The following is a 27,845-nucleotide window of genomic DNA, read 5'->3' as shown; positions in this document are numbered from 1 at the left end:
CGATTTAGATGAAAATGGATCCTGTATGTACCTGAACATCAAGTATTTAGTTGACAAGCTGGAAAAAAGAATCGACTATGCTAATAAAACTACTTTCTTAGAAATAATATTATTGAAAGGTACAAGTTAGCTCAAACTTGTTATGTTAATGTACCAAAAGGTTTTGTCCTAATAAAATAAATTGTCCAGCCATAGGGATTTGATAGAAGACGGTTGGTTCATGCAATTGGGACATGGCCGTATTTTTTGCGTGAACTGGCGACTAACTAAAAATCTCAGTGTTTTGATTTTAGTATCTAGACAATCGCTGAAAAAATTGAATTGATCCCTCGACACGGCGTCATTTTTCCAGGCAGTATAAATAATTACTTTCTTAACTCCACACCAAGTTTATATCTTTTTTACGACGACCATAAAGTTATTAGGAGTGGAACTGAATTAGCTGGGCGTTGCTGGTCGGAATTATTTTCAAGGTGGAAATTCACAATAATTTTTCAACGTGTTAACTTTAAATGAAACTCAATACTGCTCAATGTTCATACGGCGAATCAAGTCACAAAACTTCAATGTGAAGTGAATGTTATCCATACTAATATTATAAATGCCAAAGTATGTCTGTCTGTCTATCTGTCTGTCTCTTACTTCTTCACGCCTAAACGGCTGAACCGATTGAGCCGAAATTTGGTACAGAGATACTTTGAGTCCTGGGAAAGGACATAGGATACTTTTTATCCCGAAAAAAATGTACGGTTCCCGCGCGATAAACTAATTTTGGCGCAACGAAGTTCCGGCCATCATCTAGTCTACATTACTATTATATAGAGGAAAGATTTGATTGTTTGTTTGTCTTGAATAGGCTCCGAAGCTACTGGACCGATTTGAAAGATTCTTTTACCATTGGAATCCTACATTAATTCTGCTGAACATAGGCTAAAATAGGGTTCCGTAAGATATTTGGGAACCAGAAATGTTACTTATTTTGCGGACGCTGCCGAAACTATAAAAGATAGAACCATAAAATGTTCAAAGTAATTGTAGATCTTTTAAATATCTACAAAAAAGTCCGCGACACACTATACCTATCTATGTTGAGTGAGGCACAATAACCATTTTTTATTAAAAATATTTGAAATATTTTGGACTACATTTAAATGCCTTTATTTTACTCGTGGCATTAATTCTTATCAAAATAAATTATTTCATTACTAAGTACAGTTAGTGTAGATAATATTTGGTCTGTGAATGATTAAAATTGGACGTTTGGTTTTAATGTTATGGCGAAATTAAAATATTACGATTTCTGCTGCACGTTGCGAATAATTGGGCGTCGTCAAGGCGCGCCGCGCGGTACCTACTATATAATATTATAAGTTACTCTATGACGGGAACTACCGCACGCTATAAGCTGAAGTCCACGCGGACGGAGTCGCGGGCAACAGCTAGTGTTTTATATTTAAATATAATTTGTAGAATATTATTCTGAACTAGAATCATGTAGTGTAAGACACTTTTCAGTGACCAAAACTTTTATCAAGCGCTTTAAAAATAACTTTGTTGCTAACTTTGAGCCTCAGGAAAGGACATAGAATGCATTTTATCCCAGTTTTTTTTTTGCGCAATAAAGTTGCGCGCATTATCAGTAATTAATAAATGGACAGGCAGACAGACGAACTGGCCGAAATATCTTAGTGATCGGGTCCTGTTTTTACCCTTTGGGTAAGGAACCATGAAAGGGGAAAATTATTATCAATCTTTGTTATTATACTATGCTGACGTGGACGAAGTCGCGGGCAACGGCTAGTAGAAAATAAATTCTTGCAAGATTGTTTTCTAAGGTATTTCATTAATTTATAAAATAAAAATACGCCTTCAAAAAAAATTTGCAACGGTTATTTTTAAAGCGCTTGATAAAAGTTTTGGTCACTGAAAAGTAAAAAGTGTCTTATATGTATAACATAATAAGTAAAGTAAGACTAATTTTTAGTCCACTTTGGTACCTGGTACCTGACCAGGTGTCACACGTAGAGCTACACAAATTCGCAGGTATTCTAAGTACACGAGGCACTACTAAGAACCTATGGTTTCATCCATCAGAAAGTAAGTTATGTCTTATCTTTCTGGGATCCAGGTCTACAATGGCTATCAAATTATTTATTCGAAACTGCCAATTTTCATAAAGTTGGACTTAATAATTAAGTACCAAAAAAGAATTCAACGAACAAACTTTGTAATATATCTTACAACGTTATTAATAAAGAAGTAGTAACTTTTTACAGTTGTAGCGTGTTTTTACTTGTTACTTTGTAAACCCGTTGATTATTTTCATATTACAAGACAGATAGCATCGAAATAATTAATTCGCTCGGCTATTAACGTGAAATATTATGTTGTTTGAGCAATTAAAGAGTTCGCTTTGAGCAAAATAATTATTAACTTCAATTTATAGTAATTAGTGGTGCCTACCTAGCTGAAAAGTCATTACTGAAATTCATGGGTGGATCGGTTGGTACCAATAACATATTATATTATGTATATTAAGGGTTGGTTGCACCAGAGGCGTGGGTATAGTTACAGTTATGATCAAAGTTATGGTAATAGTTAAAGCTAACTTAACTTTAACCTTGACTTTGGCCACAGAATTTGACAGATGTCAGTGGCTGGTCCAACAAGGCCTTAAATGAACGTGGGCGGGGGCTCTCCGCACTGCTGGTAAATAACTGTCAAAAATGGCGTTTTTGTATGATGACAGCGTTAGTTTCATTTTTCGCCACGTTCATTTAAAGCCTTGTCGAGCTCTATGGCTATGGTTAAAATATATGGCGTCCATTTTTGACGTTAACCACAGATTTGACATTTTGCATTGTAGTTATAGTTAAAGTTATAGTTATAGTTAAAGTAAGTTGGTGCAACCCACCCTTATAGTACTGTATTTTACATACGTTTAAAACTTTGCCAAATGGGGCAAATAACCAATAAGAAGGCTTATGTTATAATAGGGAAGATGCCATATTTTTATTTTTGTGTTTATTTTAAAGTACTCCAAGTAGAATAGACCACAAGTAAGTATATAAAAAAAAATAAAACACTGGAATTTATAGTCTGTATGACGTCACTACTGTTTGACAATTATTGACAATGGCCCTGCCTGATCGCATAGGTCAGTTAACTAAAGCTGGCACGTCGTTCACAGTACTCACACATCTTATGCACTATATCGACGGGTGAAAGCAGAAGTGGCGTATCTCGAAAAACCCAACTTTACAGTAGAGCCAAAAAACTTTTAAAAAAATTAATAACTTATATATTTATCAACATAGAACGTTAAAAATTGGAACGTATTTATATTAATCTAAGGCCTATACGATGAGTTTGTTCAAATTGTTCTAAAGTTGATATTTCATTGATTTTTAACAAGTTACGACAAAATATTTTTCTATTTTATGCAGCAGAAATGTTGTATCTTTGAGAGGAAATGTATAGACAACTTAAAAAAGCAATTTTCTTTGAGCGACGGATCTGTCGTATCTCAAAAGTAACATTTCATTTCGCCGTATCTTGTTTACGTTTTGGTTTAAGTGCAAAATCGGCGACAGACGTTGTTAAAATGGAATGCTGTATCTTAAAGTGAATGAAATGTTTGTTTTAAAAGAATGTCATTATAACATATTATAAGAAATAATACTATTATTTTTTGTTATTTGTTTATAATATAAGAAAATAAACAGGGAATTTTACATGTGTGCAGCAGAAAATTACGTGAAAAACGCACGGTGGAAAACTGCCACTCATTGAGGTGATAAGTGACAGTCTTCCACCGTGAAGAATGATGGCGAAAAGTTGCAGGAGCACTCCTTGTGATAGGGAGACAGCCAATAGAGAAATGAGAGTGCATCTGTCGCAGCCGACTGGCTTAAATAGCCGTTCAATCAAACAGCTAGTCCTTTGACTGAACAACGCCATTCAATCACACGTCTAGCTTTTATATTGAATATTTTAGTCGCTCAAAACGTTCAACACTACAGCTGATTCAAAAGCCGCCGTCTAATTGAAGTAGTTCAGCGCGCACCGCTGCGGCGCTAGGTGCGTTTTATTTACAATATGGCGTCAACTAGCAGGCGTTTGTTGGTGTTTGTGGTTGTTTTTTTGGAAATAAAGTAGTTAATAAAAGTTACAAGTGTTATTAAAGAGACAAAAATTGTGGAGGCACATACGAGTGAATCAAAATTTCAACAAATATTCGAGGAGAAAATACGGGAATATGAAATGGATGGACGCAGCCCCCCCACCGCCGAAAGGGTGGTTCGGGGGGCACAGCCCCCCGTCAAAACAAAAACAAACACAATCCAGAAAGTCCAAAAGTTGGTTAGGTTAGGTTAGAACTTAGACCACAACGCAGAGGGAGCCAAGCGAGCGTAGCGAACGTGCTGCGGCAGCAGCCGGCGACCGTCGGCAAAAAAAAACGGGGGTTCGGGGGGCGCAGCCCCCCGCCAAAACAAAAACAAACACAATCCAGAAAGTCCAAAAGTAGGATAGGTTAGAACTGTTACTGTGCTGCGGCAGCAGCCGGCGACCGTCACAAAACACGCCTCAGAATTTTTTATTTTTACTTATTGAATTAAACTTTTGATCACCCCTTAAACATAATCCGCGAATAATCTTTCAATAAAATACAAAAAAATTTCCTATTCTCCCAAATTACATATTAAGCTAATGGTCGCCGTAGTTCATTTGCCATTAAACCAGTTGGGTAAGCGTCGTCTAGCTGTAGTGTTGAACGTTGTAGTCAACAAGTCGGCTAAACGACGTATAGCCGTGTGATTGAATGGCGTTGTTCAGTCAAAGGGCTAGCTGTTTGATTGAACGGCTATTTAAACCAGTCGGCTGCGACACATCTACACCTCGGCGTAATTCCAACGGGTCAGGCCTGTTTGAAATACTATGGCAGTCAATAATTCTAGCGGCTCTTCGTTGGATACGATCCAAAGGGAGTAGTTGGTATTTGGCGCCCCTGTTCAGAGATGAGAAGAGTATTCCATATAAGGCCGAACCTGCGCCTTGTAAAGTTGTAGACGTTAGCCCGGACTGGAATACCGTCTCGCTCTGTTAAAAACACCAAGCTTTTTCGAGGCTAACTTGGCTTTACCCTCTAGATGACACCGGAACTGGACTTCGCTCGATATGTTTACGCCAAGTATTTCAATGCTGGGGGAGATTTTTAAAGAGGTACCTTGAAAACGAGGAGATATATGACTATTGGTGACTTTCTAGTGGTGAACGCGTAAACTTTTATCTTGGCGGGGTTGAATTGGAATAAGTAACGTCGATCCTATTTAGAGACTTTCTCCTGTGAACTCTCTATTTCAGACATAAGTTCGTTTCGACTCTCAATGACATTTAGAAAAATAAGGGGTGAGCTGGTATATAGGAAATCAACTGTACTATCATTTGCAATAAATGCCGTTGATCTGTAACATGTCATTGATCTGCTAAGAAAATTGTGACCCATTTGCATAAATTCTCGGGGAGCCTATATTATGGAAGCTTTGATAGCAGCGCTTTTTGCCAAACCCAATCAAAGGCCTTTGTAATGTCCAAACTAACAGCCAATGCCTGCCCTTCGACTCAATCACCTGAGCCCAACGATGAGTTAGGTACGCCAAGAGATCACCAGCCGAGCGACCCTTCCGGAACCCGTACTGTTTGTCGCTTAGTAATCCCAAGCCACCCAAGTATCGAAAGAGCTGGCTATTGATAATGGATTCCATAATCTGCGAGAAGACGGAGGTTATAACGAGTTGGGAGGATATGAGCGGTCACCTATTTTGGGGATCGGGTACACCAAACCTGTCTTGCAAGAAGCCGGGACAATGCCAGAAGTGTAGGAGAAACGAAAAGGACGTGTTAATACCGGAACCAACTCTGGAGTACACTTTTTCAACACAATATAAGCCGGCCCACTCTGCTTTCTACGAGGACGGATTGGGGTCCTTAGAGAGGAGGAAGGTTGAGTGCGGTGTCCCACAAGGTTCGCGTCTGGATGTTTCTTGCTTCGACTGGGTCCTGCGGCGTGCTCTTCTCTCGGGCATGGTGCTCGTCTGTTACTGCGACCACACCTATGTCTTATTCCGAGAGAAGACCTTCGAGGTGGCTGCGCGGCTGGCTGAGGTGGGAGCATCCCTCATTGTCAGCCGCATAGAGTGGCTTGGGCTTCGGGTACGCCTAAGCAAGCCCGAAACCCTACTCTTTCGCGGACCCGAGAGGAGAGGTCCCCCACCCGGAGCACGACTCCTTACCGGAGAGATGGAGGTCAGGATGATTCCGACGCTTAAATGTCTTAGACTCATCCTAGACGGGAGGTGGACCTTCGGCCCACATTTCCAACAGTTGGGACCGAAGGTCGTGAGGGCGGCGTCAGCGCTGGCCCGGCCTCTGCCTAATATAGGAGGGCCCAGCAAAGCCTGCAAGCGGCTATACTCCGGAGTCTGTCGGAGTATAGCCCTGTACGGTGCCCCAATTTGGGCAGATTCCCTCACCGCTCGTAACAATATATGAGAGGCCCAGCTGCGAAGAGCGCAGCGGGTCTTTGCGGTGAGGGTCCTGGGTGGCAACCACTGCCCTGGTGGAAAACCCGGCGTGGGAGCTTGTTGCGACGGTCTCTACCGAGTTGCACCTCCTCGTTTCAGAGAGGTCACGGGGCGAAGACCTACATTGGGAGGAGCTCCGGTGGGTCCGAAAGCTAGGATAGCAGTGGCTGTTGAGGAGGTGGGGTGAGGGCCTGGCGCAGGCCCAATATGGTTAACGTACTGCTCAGGCTCTGCATCCAGTTCTTGCGGCGCCGCAAGAGAAAACTCCTCACCTTCCGCCTTGCACAGATACTCACTGGACACGGATGTTTCGGTGCGTACTTGTGTAATGTCGCCAGGAAAGAGCCAATGCCAGCCTGCCATGAGTGCGGTGCTGCGGAGGACACGGCCCAATACACCCTCGAGGTGTGCGTTTGTTGGGCCGTGCAGCACCATGATTTTTGGCGGTGCTTGGGCGAGACCTCTCGCTCTCGAGCATGGTTCGCTGCATGCTCGAGAGCAATGAGGCCTGGCAGGCGGTGGTCCCTTTCTGCGAAACCGTCCTTGCGTGCGAGAGGATGATCCATTTTCCGTTCCGCTCCGCTGGCGTAGGATGGGAGTACGGAGGCGTCGTTACGTGAACCTCCAAACTTCTGTCTAATCCGGGGCTCCGGGTCAGGACGGGAACCTGACCGGCTTAGCTAGTCCCGGCGCCGAGGGGAATGCTTCAGTTTTCCAAAGCATTCCCTTATTTTGGAGGAAGTCCGGTCGTGGAGGGAGTCCTGTGCTAGACATATCCAGGACATCCCTCCGTATACGGCTGAAGACAAACCGCAGGTGGTTTTAGTGGGTAATAATCCAACATACCCCCGGGGTGCTTCAGCTTAACTGAGGCACATGCCCAACCCGGGGACCCATGATGGGTTGCCCTGCCCATCAAAAAAAGGCCCACTCTGCTTTCACTACACTTGATTAAGCTTCATTTATGACACGAATAAACGTGCATTGATACAATAGTGTTAAGAATACAGCAACAAACTCGTTTTCTCAAATCGACGCTCGCGCATCAACTAAAAGGTGTTAAGAACGGCGTATAGGGAGCGCCGGCGAAGGTATCATAGAGGGGCGGGAGGGAGATGAAATGGCGTTACTTATCTCTGTACACATAACTCATGTATATTCGTTGGTTGTAAGTATAGGTTTAAGATTAAAATTATGTGTTTAAAATGTAATAACTTTTTCATACCTATGAAATAAGTATAAAATAAATTGTCGTATCTATAAAAGTACACAACATTTCCCGCAGCGAAATTGTCGTATCCTTGGGAATGTTGTATTTTAGGCGACAGAAATGTCGTAACTCATTCAAATCAAACTGGAGCGTTAAAAAACCTGTGTCGTATCTTTTTCTAATTTCTCACGCATTGCCGTATCTATCTTTTATCCAAAAATTGTAATTTTTCGTCTAGTTACGAAATATTTTATGTTTTATTATTTGACTAATTATAAAAAATAAAGAATTTTTGATGAAACTTTGCTCTTAAATTTTTTAAGGCGCGAAAAATTTTTAGAAATTCGTAAATCTCTGGTATGAGACGCGATTCACAAAAAATAAGAAGGTGCGGAAATCATATAGGAAAGCAGAAAAAAAATAAAGTCTAAATATTTGAAAACATTAAAATCTCAGGAACTACTTGAATTGTAGGAATGAAATAAAGTACAAAATTTGTGTCTCTTAATGATCAATCTAATAAACTGGATAGCAAGTTTACAAACCCTCGTAATTAATTTAAATAAAATAACTTCGTTTTCAGGGAGTCAAAAAATGACTATTTTAAAAATTGATTTTCTCAAAAACGAAGTAAAATGCGCACACGGGAGTTCTACTCTTGCATTTGAAATATAAGACGCCATCGACTCATTGCATTAACTTAGTCATGTCCGATTTTGGTGATTTGTAAAACACTGTGCGCTGGGCGCACGCCGATCACACGTGACTGACTTGTAACATCACGCTGTATGCCAGCCAGCTTTAACTGACCTATACCTCTCAAAAAGTTGTCATGCCCCGCGTTCCATTTAGCGTTAAATTTTTTTTTCCATTTTGGTAGTTTTGATCCTTTTTAACATAAAAACGATCAAAACGCCCAAAATGGAGGCATTTTGATCGTTTTTATCGCTAAATGGAACGCGGGGATAGCATGTGTGACGTCACTGAATGCTGATTGGTGTTTTGAAATCCGTTCCGTTTCAAGTAACTTTTAATTCGTAATTTTTGTAAAAAAACAATATGGTATAAAATATTAATTATAATTATTAGCAAACTTTTCATAAATATTATATTTTTATGTTCCCTATTGTTGTAACTTTATTACAACTACAAATCATTTTTAACTATAACTACAAAGTATAATTTGTAGTTTTATAAAAACCGAATTAGCATCATTGTCGGATAGATTCGTCATTTCTGTCCGTCGGACTCCGTCCGTCCGTATGTCACAGCCAATTTACTCCGAAACTATAAGACCCTAATAATATTGTTGAAACTTAATAAGAAGGAATTCCATGAACCGCATAGTGTGTTGTAATTTATATTGTGTCCACCTTCAGGCAACACTTTTCTGAATAATACCTTACTTTTAGCGTGGACGTCTTTCAGTGTAAGTCAGTAATTTGTAAACTGTCTTGGGCGAAAGTATAAAGTAGAATGTAGCTTAAATTCAGGAAGCTCGGCGTCATTAGAGCGTGCATTATTCATGACTTCGTAAGAAATTGTACCATTCGTCGTAGTGGTGATTGGCCAATAATTTTTCAAAATTTAGTTTGTTATTATTTTTAGCAGTATTCCGCGAAATAAACCTCAACCTTTAAGTAAATAATTTTTCACTTTAATATTGTTTTTTTTTTTAACCCAAGAGCCAGCAACAGCCAAACTTTCGTAATTTTAGAAAAGCTGAAAGTTTACCTGTATGTGACTTTATAGAGGTAAGAACTACCAGCAACTTTGGAGGTTCGGTTGCGGTTGCCTTGGGAGTTGCAGTTCTGAAGGGAATAGGGATAGCTAACCAATAACCATCGATAAAGTATAAAGCTCTTTTTTATCTTATTTCTGTCGGGATAGCTGTAGGAATCTCGTTTTCCACTGCCGGACACTATGACATTTGCTTCTCACTGCCAGACCACCTCAAAGTCTAATGCCTAACGGTTGATTCAGACCGCAACGCGAAGCGTAGATGCATTTCTAAATTAGTATGGATTTGACAGATTCGCAAGACGTCTGACGTAATTGAAATCTGTCAAATCCATACAAATTTAGAAATGCATCTACGCGTCACGTTTCGGTCTGAATCAACCCTAAAACGGATGATCGACGGCCGAGGACCGCGGTTTTATGGCTGGTCGGTAACGCTCGCTAGTACTTACGTAGTGTATCTATCATTGCACCGAATCCGATTCCCGACGTTATTTTGATACTAAAAATGTGTAGAAAAAAATCGGCCATGTTCGGGTCGGACTCGCGCATGAAGGATGCCGTACCATTACAAAGCTAAGATAGCCAAAAAATTGAGTTTTTTTGTATAAAAGCCCCCCCGTAAATATTTGGTTCTTTTTAGAATTTGTTGTTATAGCGGCAATTACAGAAATACATACATAAACTGTAAAAAATTCAACTCTCTAGCTGTCACCGTTCTTGAAATATAGCCTGGAGACAGACACAATAATAGCTGGTCCCGTTTTTATCCTTTGGGTATCAAACCCTAAATACTAAAGCATTTTCTGTTTTTTTCGATATTAAAACTGAGGTAAACAACGTGGGGAGCAATAAATAAAAAGTGTTAAAAAAATAGCAAGGCTGCGTCAAAAGCTCAGCGGGGCTAAAATGGTCGCTTTGAAGAATTATGATATGAATCATAATATTATGATTAATTTTTCTAAAATTGCAAAATGCAACTCTGCTTGCAATTCATTTCTGTATTTTTGTACTGATTTGACATTTGTCAGTTTGTCAGTTTTGACAATTCATTTGCTGAATTGATTAAGAGGAATTGGTATATGTGACCATTTTAGCCCCGCAGGGCTCTGTATGTACGCGTGGCGTTGTGGTCTAAATTGACCTTTACATACAAGTCTAGAATTTTATCGAGCGTTTTAGGCTAGATTCATATATAATGCGTCCGTTTTGGACCGCGAGATCTAGATTTATTATAGTGTAATCTCTTCTAATATATAAAATTCTCGTGTCACAATGTTAGATAGTGTAATCCTCCGTAACGGCTTTACTTATTTTTACCAAATTTTATATGCATATTCAGTGGGTCTGAGAATCGGCTACTGGTTGGTACTACTAATATATATTCTGTGCTACTGGGTACTTTTATATTGATAAGTGCATTAATTGTTGAATAAATAATAGTAAATTATAAACAACTCGAGACTGACGGCGACCATTGTTTGTGCGACGGGATAGCAATGGACAATGCCATGGTGACATACTTATTTAGTCACTTCAATAAAATAATACGGCCGAAATACTTTATATGACAAAGAAACGGGACGGCTAGCAATTATCTAAATAGCGGCGCGGTGGTGCTGTCATTTACATACAACTTCTAGTGGTTTCGTGGTGTAGTGGCCAAAGCCAAAACCACTAGTTTTCGGGGACGCATAATATTATTAAATCGAACCTTAGAAACAAGCCTCTACTATACTTTACATGCGGCAGTGGCTTCATACTTCAAAGGAAAGTTTTTTTTTCTTGAAGGCGATATTTAACAATAAACTTTGTTGGTAGGTAATAAAATATTGGCTCCATTAGGAAGCCTTATTCAAACCGCAATTAACCTTTGATTTAAACCTCGAACAATTGGCTCCTGCTTATGCTCAACAATTGAATTCTCAATCTCAAGGTTGAATAGTATTGTGGCTTATTTATTATTCGATTAATAATTACGTTGTTTTGTTTGTTGTAGTCTGATTTTCGAAGCATCTATCCAGTCCAGTTTTTAAGGTGTTTTGAACAAGCGATTATCTTTTTAGTGTTCCATACCCAAAGGGTAAAAACGGGAACCCTATTACTGAGACTTCGATGTCTCTTCGCCTGTCCATCTATCTGTCTGTCTCCATGTCGTATCTCGAGAACTGTCTTCTGTTGCGGCTATAACAAAAAATACTAAAAACAAAATAAAATTAATATTTAAGGGGGGCTCCAATACAACGGGATTTTTATTATTAAAAGCTTTTATTTAACTTGCTCTGTATGACGTATGTATGTTCGGGTGAAATCTTGGAACTCAATTTTGTAGTAGATATATTTAACCGATTGAGCTGAAATTTTGCAGAAACGAATGTAATGTCATACTACATCCAATATGGCGGCTCATCCAAGACAGAGGTATAGTTATGACATTTATTGAGTAGTTGAAAATGTCAATAAATGGTTCGGGCCCTTCGTGCGAGAGTCGCACTCGCACTTGGCGGCTTTTTTGTAGACACACATTCAAATTGATTAAGATCGTGGCGCCGAACTTTTTTAAAATTAATATTCTATCAAACAAAAGCCAAAAATCTAGTTTAAGTTTTATTATAGCACATAAACACAATATTACTGCGATTTTCCGATAAAATGCTACACAATATAAGACGTAATGTGGTAATAAATGTTTGGCATGTGTTACCTAAGCCCCTCTTGCAATTACCCGTACCCGGTGAAACACCGTTCAACTTATTTACTGCTTATGTTACACATAAAGGAGGCTTTTCGATCTTTGTTGCAAGCGACCGCGACCGACAAAAATTCAAACGAAGTGCCACTTTATAACCTAGGCTATACGCCTCTACGTCGCTGCAAAGCGTTGTTTTACTTAAAGTTAAGTTTAAAACAGCGCTTGCAGCGACGTCTTCCGACGCTCGGGAAATACGATCGTTGCCGAAAAATTACGAAAATTTCTATGCGCATTTATCACTTTGGGAGCACTATGTCATAAAGTGACATTTTATTTAAATTTTTGTTAGTCGCGGTCGCTTGCCGCGATGTTCATAAATATTATTATAAAAAAAACTTCGTAAATCATAAAATAAAAAGTGTAAATAGCGCACGAGGTCCCAAGAATCAAAAGATACTATAACTTGTTGCCTGCAAATTAGCGGGAAAAGGGCATTGAGTAACTTTGTATGGACCTGTGGCGTCATTTTTTTTCCAGCGGCCAGGGATTAAACCAATACCATTTTGTAGCACTACATTAGAGAAACATATATTAGTAATAAAAATTGTTCTAAGTAATATCGGAGCTGAGCTACGATTATTTCAGTATATTTATTTTTGCGCCTTATGTTTACAAAATCAAAAGTAATTAACGTTACTTTATGGAGCTATCCTTAACAAACAGGTATAGAAAGGGTATATTAATCTGGTGGTTATATATTTCGCACTAGCTATTGCCCACGACTTCGTCCGCGTCAAATATATGAATAATTTTTCATACCTACATATTTTCACACTGGGTTTAACTCTCGTCCGACTAAAATGTAGCCAGACTTGAGACTATATTATTTCACTAAACAGTGGTTTTCAAAGTGCCGGATGCAATATTAGGCAATTACAATTATTGTTCTTGTGTATTAATGAGTTGTAGCCCGTAGGTAAAATGACTCTAGGGTATTGTTCCCATTATATTATAATGTCGATTTTTTCCACTATTTAGCGAATTTTAGCCATAGTTCAGTATGAGTTATGACGCCGGACGCCACCTTTTGGCAGAATTTTTAGTCTAGCTTTTAATATACTTCCCGGCTCATACACGTGGAGCTGAAGGAATGTTTTATAGAATATTAACTATTTACTTACACAAAAAATATAAAAAAACAAAACGGCCCTCTTTAAGAAATTGGAGAAAAATGGATTTGCATTTTTTTGCAAAAGAAAAATAAATAGTTAAAAAACTCATTAAATGACGGCGCGTAGTTGTATGTTGGTTAAGTCATTCTTCTAAAATGTACGAATAACTAAAATAAAAATAAATGATGAAATGAATTGTACTTGTGTCTTAGATATCTACGGGTTGTAACAAAACTAAGTGATAATGGTGATCTCTTGGCGTACCTAACTCATCGTTGGGCTCAGGTAATTGAGTCGAAGGGAGAAGCATTGGCTGTTAGTTTGGACATTGCGAAGGCCTTTGATCGGGTTTGGCATAAAGCGCTTCTTTCAAAAATTCCATCATACAGGCTGCCCGAGAAATTATACAAGTGGGTCACAAGTTTCTTAGCAGATAGAAGCATAAAGGTCGTAGTTGACGGCGAATGCTCGGAAACTCAGTCTGTTGATGCTGGTGTCCCTCAGAGCTGTGTGCTATCGCCTACCTTATTCATACTGCATATCAATGACATGTTAAAGACCAACGGCATTCATTGCTTTGCAGATGATAGTACAGGTGATGCTGTATATACCGGCTCCCCCAATATTTCTCGGATAAATGTCATTGAGAGTCGAAACGAACTTGTATCTAAAATAGAGAATTCATTGAAGTCTCTGAATGAGGCAGACGTAACTTAGTCCAATTCAACCCCGCCAAGACACAAGTCTGCGCATTCACCGCTAAAAAGTCGCCTATGATCGTATATCCTCGTTTTGAGGGCACATCTTTAACCATCTCCTCTAGCATTGAAATACTTGGCGTTAGCATATCGATTATCGAGCAAAGTCCAGTTCCGATATCATCTAGAGAATAAGGCCAAGTTAGCCTCGAAGAAGCTTGGTGTTCTTAACAGAGCGAGACAGTACTTCAGTCTGGACCAACGCCTACAACTTTACAAGGCGCAGGTTCGGCCTCATATGGAATATTGTTCTCATCTCTGGGCAGGGGCGCCTAAATACCAACTGCTCCCTCTGGATCGTATCCAACGAAGGGCCGCTCGAATTGTTGACTGCCATAGTGTTTCAATCAGCTTGGACCCCTTGGAATTACGCCGAGATGTAGCTTCACTCTGCATCCTCTATCGGTTGTATCACGGGGAGTGCTCTGAGGAATTGTTCGGAATCATACCACCTGCAACTTTTCGCCATCGCGAAAAATATACCACCCTCATCACCTTGATGAGTGGCAGTCTCCCACGGTGCGTTTCTCGCGTAACTTTCTGCCGCGTACTGTAAAACTCTGGAACGAACTGTCACCAGCAATTTTTACGGACCTATATGACCTGTAAACCTTCAAGAAGAGAGCGTATTCCCTCTTAAAAGGCCAGCAAAGCACCTGCAGCTCTTCTGATGTTGCGAGTGTCCATGGGCGACGGTAGTTGCTTTCCATCAGGTGACCCGTTTGCTCATTTGCCCCCTTATTGTATAAAAAAAACGAAAAAAACTTTAGTTAGAGTATATTATATTATGTGTCCCTTGTATAGAGTTCACTGTGAAAGAGCAGCGCTGAAAGAAATTTTTTTTGTGATTTGCATGGGCAAGCGCCCTGTCTGCCCAGCATACGCCAACGAGATATCTCACTCTCGAGATAATTAAAAACTACTCGTCTCAAAATGTCAAAGTGTTATTTCGATGATAGATCTGCGGGAGAAAAAATGTTTGTCATACTAGGGTCAATAGAGATGAAGAGACAAACCATCAAACATCGGGAAAACATGTAGAGTGAGATATCTCGTTGGCGTATGCTAGGCAGGCTGGCGTAAAGAGTTTCCCCATACAAGTGTGAAAAAATATATTCTCTTTCAGCGCTACTACTTTTACACTAAACTCTATACACGAGACTCATACACAGTACACACCCTAAAGTATTATCACTTAGTTTTGTTATACCCTGTATACTAATATTATGAAGCTGAAGTGTTTGTGTGTATGAAAGTGCTAATCTCAGAAACCACTTATTCGATTTGAAAAAATATTTTTGTGTTGGATAGCCCATATATCGAGGAAGGCTTTAAGCTAATAAATAATGCCATTTTGTTTTATTTTCCTGAGTATTCATGTAATGATTGAATTTACTTTTAGTAGAAAATACGAACTTAAAATACCTAATATCTCGGCTCCGATATAGTTTAGCTATATGCCCCCATAATAAAGTTTACTCCCCTTGATATGTTCTTTCGTAATATGCTGGTTTGGTGAGTGGCCGCGAAATTTGAAAATGACGCCAATATTACCCAAACCCCTTTGTTCATTGCAAGAAAAGTGTATATATTTCCGCAATAAACATTTATGTCCTTTCCTGGGACTTAGGTATCTATTTACCTTTCCGTCGATTTAGCAGTCTTCGAATGGTTTAGAGTTTATACAGGGTGTAACAAAAATAAGTGATAATACTTCAGGGTGTGTACTCCTTGTAGAGAGTTCACCAAAAAAATTTGGTCTTTCAGTGCTGCTACTTTCAAGTAGCAGCACTGAAAGACAAAATTTATAGGAAAACATGTGGTGACTTCGGTTTCGTGAAAAGTATTCTAAGCATATGCTACCAACAAGTAAGATTTTGCACCGAGGTATACCTGGTATACCGTGGTTCGGAAGGTGCTGAGACAACTCCTGATTCTTTATAGATACAAGTTTGGGAGTTTCGGCGTTGTTTTAAGAACGGAAAGCATTTATGCTACTATGCAAATTTCAAAATTTCAAAATTACATTCATCATTATCATCATCACTACCATATTATACCATGCATCGTCCCATGATTATGAGCCGATTATGACCCTGTCATTGGTACTTTTCATAGTCTTTTAGATCGAGACTCGAATTTTTCAAGCGATAATAATAAAAAATCTATACTTTAATATTATAAACCTGAAAAGTATGTTTGCTTGAACGCGCTAATCTCAGGAACTACAGGTCGGTATCGGATAAGGCTATATATTATAACGCTAACCTAATACGACCGAAGAAACTCAGGAAAATGTGGGAAAAACGGGAGAAATATTAGAAAGGGTTTATCTCACGAACTACTGGAGCAATTTTTATGCCAATATTTACGTGAATTTACGTATAGCTACGAAGAAAATATTTACGTATAGCTATTTTTTATGGGAAAATGTACGGTTTCTGTAAAATTCCTAACTATCGCGGGCGAAGCCGCGCGGGATATCTAGTATATTATACAAACATACTTAACAAGATCACGCCATAAAAGTTTAAAAAAAATAATACTTTAAAAACTATAAATCCAAGTAATATTGTCAAAAAAAATTTGGTTTCATTTATCATCACATAATTGTTTTTACTAGAGACCGCCCAATGGTCGAAATTCGACATTAGGAATACCTATATTTTATATACTATAATATACTAGATAATAATAATATTATCTAGTATAATGTTTATATTTATTAAAATATTATTATATTATATAATCATGTAATTAATTTTAAGTTAATTTATAAAAACAGATAAATATTGTATTAGTGTTGATACGAGTATATTATTTAGTCATTAATAATAATGACGCTGAGGGTTTAGGTGGTTCAGCTTAAGGCCACGGTTGAGTGCGGTTATTGAATATTGACGCGTCTGAATTAGTTACCAAACTGAAGTGAAGCTTATTGGCCCCAATAATAATTTATTAGGAAAGTGGCCGAAATTGAGTTTAGCTGTTCGATGATTATTATGCCTTGTGATTGACATTAGTCGATTGATCTAGTGTATTCTGAGAATATTTGTGTCGGTGGAAACTAGGTACCGGTAAGGTTACATATAAAGTCACGATATTTAGTTACTAATAACCGAGTTTCATGAGTTTTTGTGGACGCGGGTGAAAAAGTGCCAAAATGGGCTATGTTATAATTGGTTTCTTTACATCCTAGTGTGTATTAGTAAAATAATGTTCAAGTTTAGTAGTATTGGTACCTTGTCACGTCACGTATTCAAAGCGTTTAAAATTTGAATAATTTTATCAATATTTCCAATCAGAAGGTACAGGATCTTCTATAGTTCTACCCTTTATTTTTGTTTGCGCTAGTCGCAAGGAATTACCTATCGCAATTCCACATTAGGAAATCGAATCGAATCGGCCAGCCTTATAGTTATTTTGTTCTTGAGAAGAACGTTGCCACGTTGTAGTTCTGCATCAAATAAAACAGTATGGATACTGTAAGATAAAAAAATTTGCGGTTAATTTAACAACCGTATAAAGATTAGTTACCCGTTTTTCTTACAAGTTATAACCCTCATAAAACTATAGTGACTCTGTGACGTCTGCTTATTGATGTAAATGCCATACAAAGGTCATGCTATAAGGTCAATATTACCCAAAGAATGTTATGTAGGTCACGACTAATAAGATATATTTAAGTAAGGCGAAAGATTACAACTTCAACATAGAATTACAAGCACCTAGTTGCTTGGAACTAGAAACACTACTCACATTTTTTTAATTTAATAGAGCTACAGAGATCTAGTCACATGAAAGTTGAAAACTTTAATCATAAAAGATTTTTTGGAGCTTAATGTAGAGCTACAGGCATCTAAGTTACTTGAAACATGAAAACTCTACTCGCAAAAAATTACGCAGCACTACGTCACTTGAAACTTGAAAACCTTAGTCCCAAAAGATTTGGAGCTTAATGTAGATTGTAGATACTTGAAACTTGAAACTCTACTCGCAAAAAATGAACTTTAACGTACAGGTGCCACCTACATATGTAGGGTCTACTATATTATAGTACTACTACTAATAGACTCTGTATGTAGCTTACGTTAAACTTTATTTTTTATAACATTTCCAGAAGGTTGCTTCTGGTTTAGGTGGTAGAAGGGGGGGGGGGACACTGGTCTCTAACGATTTTTCCACTTCAAAACTTCATATTACATTACACAAATGGATCCCTAAATCGGAAAATGATATATATACTCGTATATTTAAAAAAACGTATCCACCGACAGCCCACACGGTGGGGTGGACGCGAAAAAAAAACCATCCCCGCTTGATGTGTAGAGGAGGTACCCTATAAAATTTTTTTACAGATTTTATATACCATTTTGTCGGCATCAATAATATGTGCATTCATGCCGACGGCTTTTGTAGGCCTTATAGTCTCTGAGCAGAACCGCGGACCGACGGACAAACGGACGGACAGAGTACAAACCGAAACTATAAGGGTCTTGCGTCTTGTTGACTACGGACCCTAAAAAGAAGTAAATTTTAATACCGATAGAAAGCTGGTGTGTTCCTGACTCCTGAGTGACTTAATAAAATTACTTTACCTATCTCTAAATCAAGTCGATTGTGCGCTTGTGCGTAAGTGCGCTGACCAAACGATTTGAAATAATTAAATATAATATTTTTGAAATAATTAAATATAATATTATGCACTACAATAATATTGGTCTTAATTGTAAAATAATATAATTTTTGTTCTGGGCCACAGTATTCTGTAACCGCTGCTACTTCTGAAAATTAGAATTAATTCTGGTGACCACTCGATAACGCCGGAGATCGTTCATAAATTCTGTATGGAATTCAAATACTGGGAATCATTTTAATGCAGAGTTTTTAAGCCAGCGCTATTTTCACCGTATATACGAATAATAAATAGTTTTTTTCATACGTAGCCGATTGTACTATCAGAGAAGTTGATTCCTATACAAATCGGGGACCTAAGTAGTTTGGTTTCGTTACGTCAAACCCAGCTGACAGATCACAATTAACATTGAATTGACATATTCGACCAAATAACGTTGGTCTGTCAATTGCATAGGAATCAACTTCCTCGATGGTACATTAAATAAATAAATTATATCGATGCCACTCGATGCGCCAATGACATCACAAGAAATAGTTTTAATTTTTTGTGTTAGTTTAAGACGCCTTGCGCCATATAAAACAAGATGTTGGACACACATAAGGACGCACATAATTAATTCTTTCTGAAATTATGTCATTCTCAGAATTCCAATTCAATTCAATTCAATTCAATTCAATTCAATTCAATATCTTTATTTGCACAAAACATGATAAGAAGATGTTACAAGTTTGCGAAAACAGTACATGTTTTGCCGTTTTAATGGCATGCAAATATTACAATAAATAGGATCCTCTAAATTCACTAAATTAACAGCCAAAATATTTAAATATTCATTGATTCCATGCGTCGAAGCGGTATTACAAATGGTAGTATCAAATAATTTTAATATTTTTTGTCATTTTAGGATAACCGAATTTTGTTAAAATAATTACCCAGGTACGCTTTTAGTTATTCAGGACAGTATATCCATTTATCATCATACGTCAAACTGTGATCAGATTTCCACCAAGCCACGAAATAAGCCAATTCTGGAACAAATTTTGTCAACTTATTATAATTATAGGTAATAAATTTTTTCGGCGCTTTATAGAAAGAGCAAAATGGTTTATTAAAGAAAAACAATATACTAACATGATGCTTTCTCTTTTTTTAAGTTGGTTATTATTATTTTTTAACAAAATTTTTAAACCGAATCCCAAAATAAAAAGAATAATATTCTTAAAAATATGATCTAAAAGGTATGAAATAATTCTTATTCTTCATTAGTGCCTATTTCGAAATTCGACTTAACCTCAACTAATTCTGTACTCAATTTTCATTCGTTTTAAGTCGATACCAGCCCAGAACTAAGATACATGACAATTTTTTTGTTAAAAAATAATAATTTTACTCTTTTTAGTTATCTACAAGATAAGGCTTTATGCGTAAATAACCACTACGAATGTTAACTATTCACATTCTGTTACTGTAAGCGAAATTGTGGTAAATGCTTGCAGTTACCTTAGCGATGCTGCAATTTCCAAAAGGTTCAGGTTTAAAGGTTCTGTTCAGTGCCTTCGGATCAAGAGACACCTTTTTATGAAATTTCACTTATTTGTAACATATGTTTAAGTTACTAGAACCAACACCTTAACCACCATTTGTGTTTTAATAAATTTCAAGGATTTACCTCGATTGCTCATAGATCCCATCATCTATGAGCAATCGAGGTAAGATTCAAGATTCTATCCTATTTATAAGTATAGCAATCGAGGTAAGATTCTAGATTATATCTATTTTCAAAAAATCTTATGTTGTTGTACACAACAACATAAGATTTTTGAAAATCAGTCCACAAACAGCGAAATAATCATCAAAATCATCTGCTTCGATGCAAAATATCATGAACAGTACCAATAAATGTATCATAATGTGATGATGCATGGCATGATGATGATATTTAATCAAATTGATATATTTACACCAAGACACAAGTCTGCGCGTTCACCACTAAAAAGTCACCAATTGTCGTTTATCCTCGTTTCGAGGGTACATCTTTAACCATCTCCCCTAGCATTGAGATACCTGGCGTCAACATATCGAGCGAATTCCAGTTCCGATATCATCTTGAGGGTAAGGCCAAATTAGCCTCGAAGAAGCTTGGCGTTCTTAACAGAGCGAAACAGTACTTCAGCCCGGACCAACGCCTACAACTCTACAAGGCGCAGGTTCGGCCTCATATGGAATATTGTTCTCATCTCTGGGCAGGGGCGCCAAAATACCAACTGCTCCCTCTGGATCGTATCCAACGAAGGGCTGCTCGAATTGTTGACTGCCATAGTGTTTCAAACAGCTTGGACCCCCTGGAATTACGCCGAGATGTAGCTTCACTCTGCATCCTCTATCGGTTGTATCACGGGGAGTGCTCTGAGGAATTGTTCGGAATCATACCACCTGCAACTTTTCGCTATCGTCCCACGCGAAAAACATACCATCCTCATCACCTTGATGAGTGGCAGTCTTCCACAGTGCGTTTTTCGCGTACCTAACTTTCTGCCGCGCACTGTAAAACTCTGGAATGAACTGTCACCAGCAGTATTTCCGGACCGATACGACCTGCAAACCATCAAGAAAAGAGCGTATTCCCTCTTAAAAGGCCGGCAACGCACCTGCAGCTCTTCTGATGTTGCGAGTGTCCATGGGCGACGGTAGTTGCTTACCATCAGGTGACCCGTTTGCTCGTTTGCCCCCTTATTTAATAAAAAAAAATTGCTTTTAGTTGTTTAAACAAAGCCAAAATCCCCGAACCTGTATCTATAAGGATTCAAAAGTTCTGTTGGGTACCTTCGGAACCAGGATATAACCTGATGCGAAATCTTACTTTTTGGTAGCATATGCCCCGAACACTTCAGAATAAATCGAAATCACTATAATATTATGTTTCCATACAAATTTCAAGGAGTCCCCTCGATTCCTCATAGATCCCATCATCAGATCACCACTTTTGTGAACATGGTACTAAATTCGATTTAAATCCTATATAACACAAAAAGAATTTTGAAAATCGGACCACAAACTGCTGAGTAATCGTTGAACATACAAAAAAAAGATAATATACAGCCGAACGTATTACCTCCTCCTTTCTGGAAGTCGGTCAAAATGTAGTCAAAAATGAAGTTTATATTTAAGGGTGAGCGTGACATCCTATTAGAGTATAGACAGCTAGTTAGCTAGCTAGTTATGAAATATCAAATGTAGGAGAGCTGTCAAAAGTTTCATACAAATTAATTTGGATTTGATCCCTCTGTCCGCTCCAGAGTACTATTATTAATTTTATAGGAGCCGAGAGTGCTACTCCTGTAGTTACTCGAGCGTCATGGAGACCTAGCAGGTTTTTTACATTAGGTGAAAGTGATAAAAATAATAAGAGCGTTTTTATATTTATAAAAGTACATAATTTTAGTGTTGTTTGCATTTAAAAATAAACGTCACAAATGTCTTTATAAGATAAATGTCAGTTTTCAAAACTTCCAAATTTGGAAGTTTTCAGGAAGTTATCGAGCAAACTTCTTGAAAACTTCTTAAAATCCAGAAACATTCCGGAGTTTTCACCTCTAGCCGGGTATACTAAACGACCCATATCTTGATCTGACAGATATGAGTTCTCAATATTCGAAAATAACTTTTTTTTAACCCACCACGTTAAAAATCTGATTTCTATGCTATGATAACTCTAGACACAATATTATGTCAAGCTTAATCTTACACGCTCGAGCATGTCGGGATATCCCCTCTTAGGCTCCTCTACTATTAATGTAGTTTTCACTTTTCAGCAATGGACAGAATAATAATTATTTAATTTAATATAAAATGTCGTCGTATTATACGATCTTGCTATGTTGAAGAAAGATAATCTAGTTACATATTGCTACACATATTGCTGTTCAATAACTTGATTTCACAAAAGTAGGGCATGAGTAGCAATAACTCCATGCAAATGTTTGTTCTGAGCAACAATACATAATATTATATTATGAAAGATATACCGAATGTCCGATTTTATGAGAACTTGACTTGTGACTATAATTGTAGACGGATTAAATACTTACTAATATTATAAACGTCATAGTCTTGTCTGTTTGTTACCCCTTCACGCCCAAACCCTGAACCGATTTTCCTGGGTATCGAGACATCAGTACTGGGAAAGGACATAGGAAACTTTTTATCACGAAAAAATGTATGGTTACTGCTGGTCTAAGAGCCGGTGGGAGATCGACCTTCACCGATCTGATAACCAGATGAGACATTTTTTTATCAAATATAAATGACGAGCTTTTGCTCGCGGCTTCGCTCGCGTTAAGAAGTATTATTATACAATGTGTCCCGACACCGGTGTCCGATCCATTAATGTCATGATCTATGGCATATTTTATCGACGAATTGGCCCTCAAATCTTTTCTCTCTCTCACGGTTGTAAAATGGCAGCCATTTTAGTTTTTCTCGGGCTTTCACACTAATACGACCAGTACTTCTCATGTAAATACCCTATGAAGACAAAAAAGGTGTCATTTGATAGCTAAACTTATGGACTACGCTTACACAGGCAATATGTTATAAATTTCGTGGAATGAAATATAGAAAAACCAAAGTTTCATACATTTTTTTGTCTTTTTTTAATTAATGGCTTTTTGTGAAAAATCTAGCACATTAAACTGGTTCTTTTTTTGTTTTAAAAAGGTAGAGGAGGTTTTTATCTTAAATAAAATCTTTACTTAAATGCTCTAACGGCCGTTCCCAATATTTGATCTATCTCTGGTTTTGTCCTACTAGAGATAGGAATAGCTCACAATTGACATAATATATATGTCTTTAATGTCTAATGTGAGTTATTCCTATCTCTAGTAGGGCCAAACCAGAGATAGATCAAATATTGGGAACCGCCGTTAAGTCAGATAGTTTAGAAGTTATACTTAACGATTTTCCTATGAAGTATTGGTCAGAGAATTTTTTTTCAGAAGTTGGAGAAAAAAAAATCGAACTCATGATTTATGGCATATTTTAGTGACAAATTGGCTTTCAAATATTTGAAAAAAAAAACTAACTTTAGAAAAAAAAAAAATTCTCTGGCTTCATACTAGTCTGACCTTCCTTCATAGGAAAATCGTTATAACTTCTAAACTATCTGACTTAGAGCATTTAAGTAAAGAATTTATTTAAGATAAAAACCTCCTCTATCTTTTTAAAACAAGTTTAATCTGCTAGATTTTCCACAAAAAGCCATTAATTAAAGAATACACATTTTTTTTTTCTTAAACTTTGGTTTTTCTATGTTTAATTCCACGAAATTTATAACATATTGCCTGTGTAAGCGTAGTCCACAAGCTTAACTATCAAATGAGACCTTTTTCTATCTTCATAGGATATTTACATGAGAAGTACTGGTCAGATTAGTGTGAAAGCCCGAGAAAAACTAAAATGGCTGCCATTTTACAACCGTGAAAGAGAGATAAAATTTGAGGGCCAATTTGTCGATAAAATATGTCATAGATTATGGCATTAAAGGATTACCTACGTCATAACATCTACCTGTATGCCAAATTTCAGCCCGATCGGTCCCGTGGTTTAGGCTGTGCGTTGATAGATCACCATGTCAATCAGTCACCTTTGAGTTTTATATATATAGATAGACAAAAATGCCTATAATTACTTGCCTATTTAAAAGTGCTCATGGCTATTTTTTAGCTAGGCAACAGTACTTTAAGTATGATTTTTTGCAGGTATGTCTATATGACTGATTTTGTAATAAAATAATCTAAAACTTGATATAACTTTCGATAAGTTAGCAGAACGATGGAGTCACCTTACTTATATTGACTTACCTGTTCACATCGGCTTGCCAGGTAGCTATACTTACACATAAATGAGTAGGCAAGCCTGCTGAGGCATATTATGTGTGTTAAAAACTAATAGGGAAATAAAATTTATTTGGTTATCAAAAGAATGAAAGTGATGAAAAAAATCGATTAAAGTTAATTTAATTAAAAATAGCCATGATCACTTTTTTTTAGATAGGCAAGTAATTATAGGCATATTTGTTCATAAATTATATTTGATAAAAAATACTTCTCATCTGGTTATCAGATCAGTGAAGGTCGAGCTCCCACGGTCTTCCTACTATGCGCGATAAACGAAATTTGGCGCAAGGGAGTCGCGGCCGTCGTCTAGTCTATCTATAAAATAAATGAATGAATTTGGTCACAAAATATAGAGTCGTTATATCGAGGATCGTGAATATTTTATTACGTATGCAACGCGACGTTTCCCCGATTGAGAAAGCCTTTATTAATGCAATACCTACTTTGTAAGTCCACTGGACCGAGTATCGAATACCAATTATGACGTATGGTAACAACTCATTAAGGATATATTTGAATTCGTATATTAATATCTCCATTTTCAACGTTATTAAATGTTAATTACACTCGTAATTAATTATTTTATTACAAAGAAATTATATTTTGTGTGGTATATTGACAATGTGTTAAAATTAAATGCATGCAGTTAGTGGAAAATCAGGATCTAACTACTATTTCATCTAACTACAATATTATATTGAGCAGTTTTTTCGCAAAGTACAGTTACTCCTATCTATTACAGCTTCTTGTAGTTTAAAAATAAATTACTATAGTTAAACCCCAAAGCCTGTAAAGTAAAAAAAACGTGTTTCTAATAAGATTCCACAGGTGTAAAATCTTCCGGATAGAATGTAAATGGGATTTTAATCTTTTTATAACGCTTATAGCCGAGGGCGCTTGCTTGTAGCTCTAACACAATATTCCGATTAGTCTACTTAGGTTTAGGGAGACAGAAACAGAGAGCGGTCACGCGGTTAAGCGTTCAAGCGGTCAGTTGTGCGCTCTTTGTGTTGTATTACGATACATAAATAATATACTGACACGGGGCGTTTAGATTTTTTTTTTGCGTTGGGGGAATGCGTTTACGCATCCCCGGGGCCTGAATTGATGGGTTTGAATTTATCCTGTGTGGACGGGGGCGTGTGACTAACCGCTCGAACGTAGAATGCGAACGCAGAACGCTTTAACGCGTGACCGCTCTCTGTCTGATAGGCCCTTTACTTGTGATTTGTTGGTTTACGAATTAATCTCAATATTAATGTCGCAGTCGACTGCTTAAAAAAACCATTCAATTAAACAGCTAGCCCTTTGACTGAACAACGCTATTCAATCACACGGCTATACGTCGTGTAGCCGACTTTTTGACTGCAACGTTCAATACTACAGCTAGATGACGCTTAGCCAACTGGTTAAATGATAAAATATTATGGAATCTCTGAGATACTGGTAAAACCAATTAAATACTTATCCTATAACGATCTTTGTTCGAAGTACTCAGAGCCAATTCACATTGACAGGAGGCAGAGTGACAAGAGAGAGAGAGTGAGCCCCTTCCATCAGACAACCCGCCTTATATACTGCAATATCAAAAACAACCCCACTGGCGTCACTCTACCCCGCCTCTTGACTACCAGGATTTGTATCTAATATCATAAACACAACTGTGACTACAACGCGTCTTGAGGTATTTTTACGCTCACTGAGCGGTTTGGTCTTGGAGCGTAACATGAGCGTCCTTTAGTCATTCAATTGAATGGTGCCATTCAATGAATGCACTAGTCATTCAATCGAATCACTACATATACAATGTGGGATAATTTGAAATTGTGGGAAAAAAAAATATCTCACATACGTATATAGTGGCGACTGACGAATACGCAACATTCCACAGTACTGGTATTAATTGTTCGTCAATGTTGCAGGCGCACTATGAGCTGGCGAACCAGCTGGCGGACTTCAGCGCAAATGGGATCCCACAGCTGCAGGGTTATGCGATGTCGCCGGCGTCGGATGAAGTCTTCGCCTATCTTATGTGGGCCGAGACGCCCACCTACATCGACGACATATTTGACTGGAACGGTAAGTACTAAAATGTGCTCTTTTTAAATAGCGTTTAACTACAACAATTATGTAACCCGGCTCAGGACGAGGTGTTTAATTACCTCAAGAAAATTAAAATGTACCATCGAATAAATTGATTCATAGCCAGTCCACAGAGTCAGACCAACGTCATTTAGTAGAATTAAGTCAATTCGATGTTAGCTGTAATGCGGGCTCCAGCGAAGCACGAACGCGAATACGCGAAACCCTCCACTCGCGGTTCGCGGCCTTCGCGGGCTTTCACGCCGCGAGTGTGGAGCCCGCTTTATATGTAGGTTTGACATAACGCGACCAAATTATGCAGGTCCGCTATCTGCCTATGAATCTACTTCTCTGATGGTACATTTCAAACGTAATATTCAAATACAAATGTAGGTAAGTACTAACGTGCAAATGCACACACTTATACAAAATATTATTGTTATCTTAGGTATCAATTTATTAGGTATCAATTAATTATTATTAGGTATCAATTAATAATACTAATAATTAATAATTTATACGTTAGCTTCACTTTTAAATCCTTTTCGTCTATAATATTTGCATCAAAGGCGTTCAAATGGAAATACAGGTGTCGTTATGCTAAATATATTCTCAGATACAAATCATTAAAATTGCTTTCCTAAAAACATTAGAATATTACACGAAATTAATGATACTTTCATAAATCGTCTGTTCTTATTAATCACAGTAATAAATACCTCGCCTTTGAGCATTCGTCTTCGGTCATAATTTATTGGTTCTATTTTTAGAGATTCGCTAAAAGAAACCGCACCTTCTTGATCCATAAGCGATTACATCCCAAGGCTCGATTACAATTTTTGTCCACGGCAGCAATTCTCAAAGTGTGCTCCGCGAAGCTTTGGGGCTCCGTAAAGACCTTGGGGTTCCGTGAGCGACACATAAATTGTTTTTAGAAATGTCATCAAACACCAGCATGAACACAATTAATTAGAAGACAAAACATTCTTTTTTATGGGTGTCCGTCAAAAATTTCACTTCTTAAAAGGGGTTCTGCCAAGAAAAAGAAAGTCCAGAGAGATATCCATGATACTT

General features: G+C 37.7%; 1 protein-coding gene and 1 long non-coding RNA gene across 2 annotated transcripts in view; both read left to right on the top strand.

The window, feature by feature from the left end:
* The window catches only part of LOC121738754, a 127,918-nt gene that overhangs the window by 60,323 nt on the left and 39,750 nt on the right, over positions 1-27,845 (top strand). Inside the window, exon 5 of the mRNA XM_042130989.1 lies at positions 26,612-26,768. Coding sequence (XP_041986923.1) covers positions 26,612-26,768 — 157 coding nt within the window. The remainder of the gene's footprint in view (positions 1-26,611; positions 26,769-27,845) is intronic.
* LOC121739114 lies at positions 1,353-19,920 on the top strand. Its single transcript, XR_006037397.1, has 3 exons — positions 1,353-1,444; positions 1,932-1,937; positions 19,910-19,920. It is a non-coding gene; the product is annotated as an uncharacterized LOC121739114 (long non-coding RNA).

This window comes from Aricia agestis, chromosome Z (genome assembly GCF_905147365.1).
Source record: "Aricia agestis chromosome Z, ilAriAges1.1, whole genome shotgun sequence".
NCBI classification, from domain to species: Eukaryota; Metazoa; Arthropoda; class Insecta; order Lepidoptera; family Lycaenidae; genus Aricia; species Aricia agestis.
The sequence above is the reverse complement of the archived record's forward strand: the minus strand, read 5'-3'. Positions and strand labels throughout refer to the sequence as shown.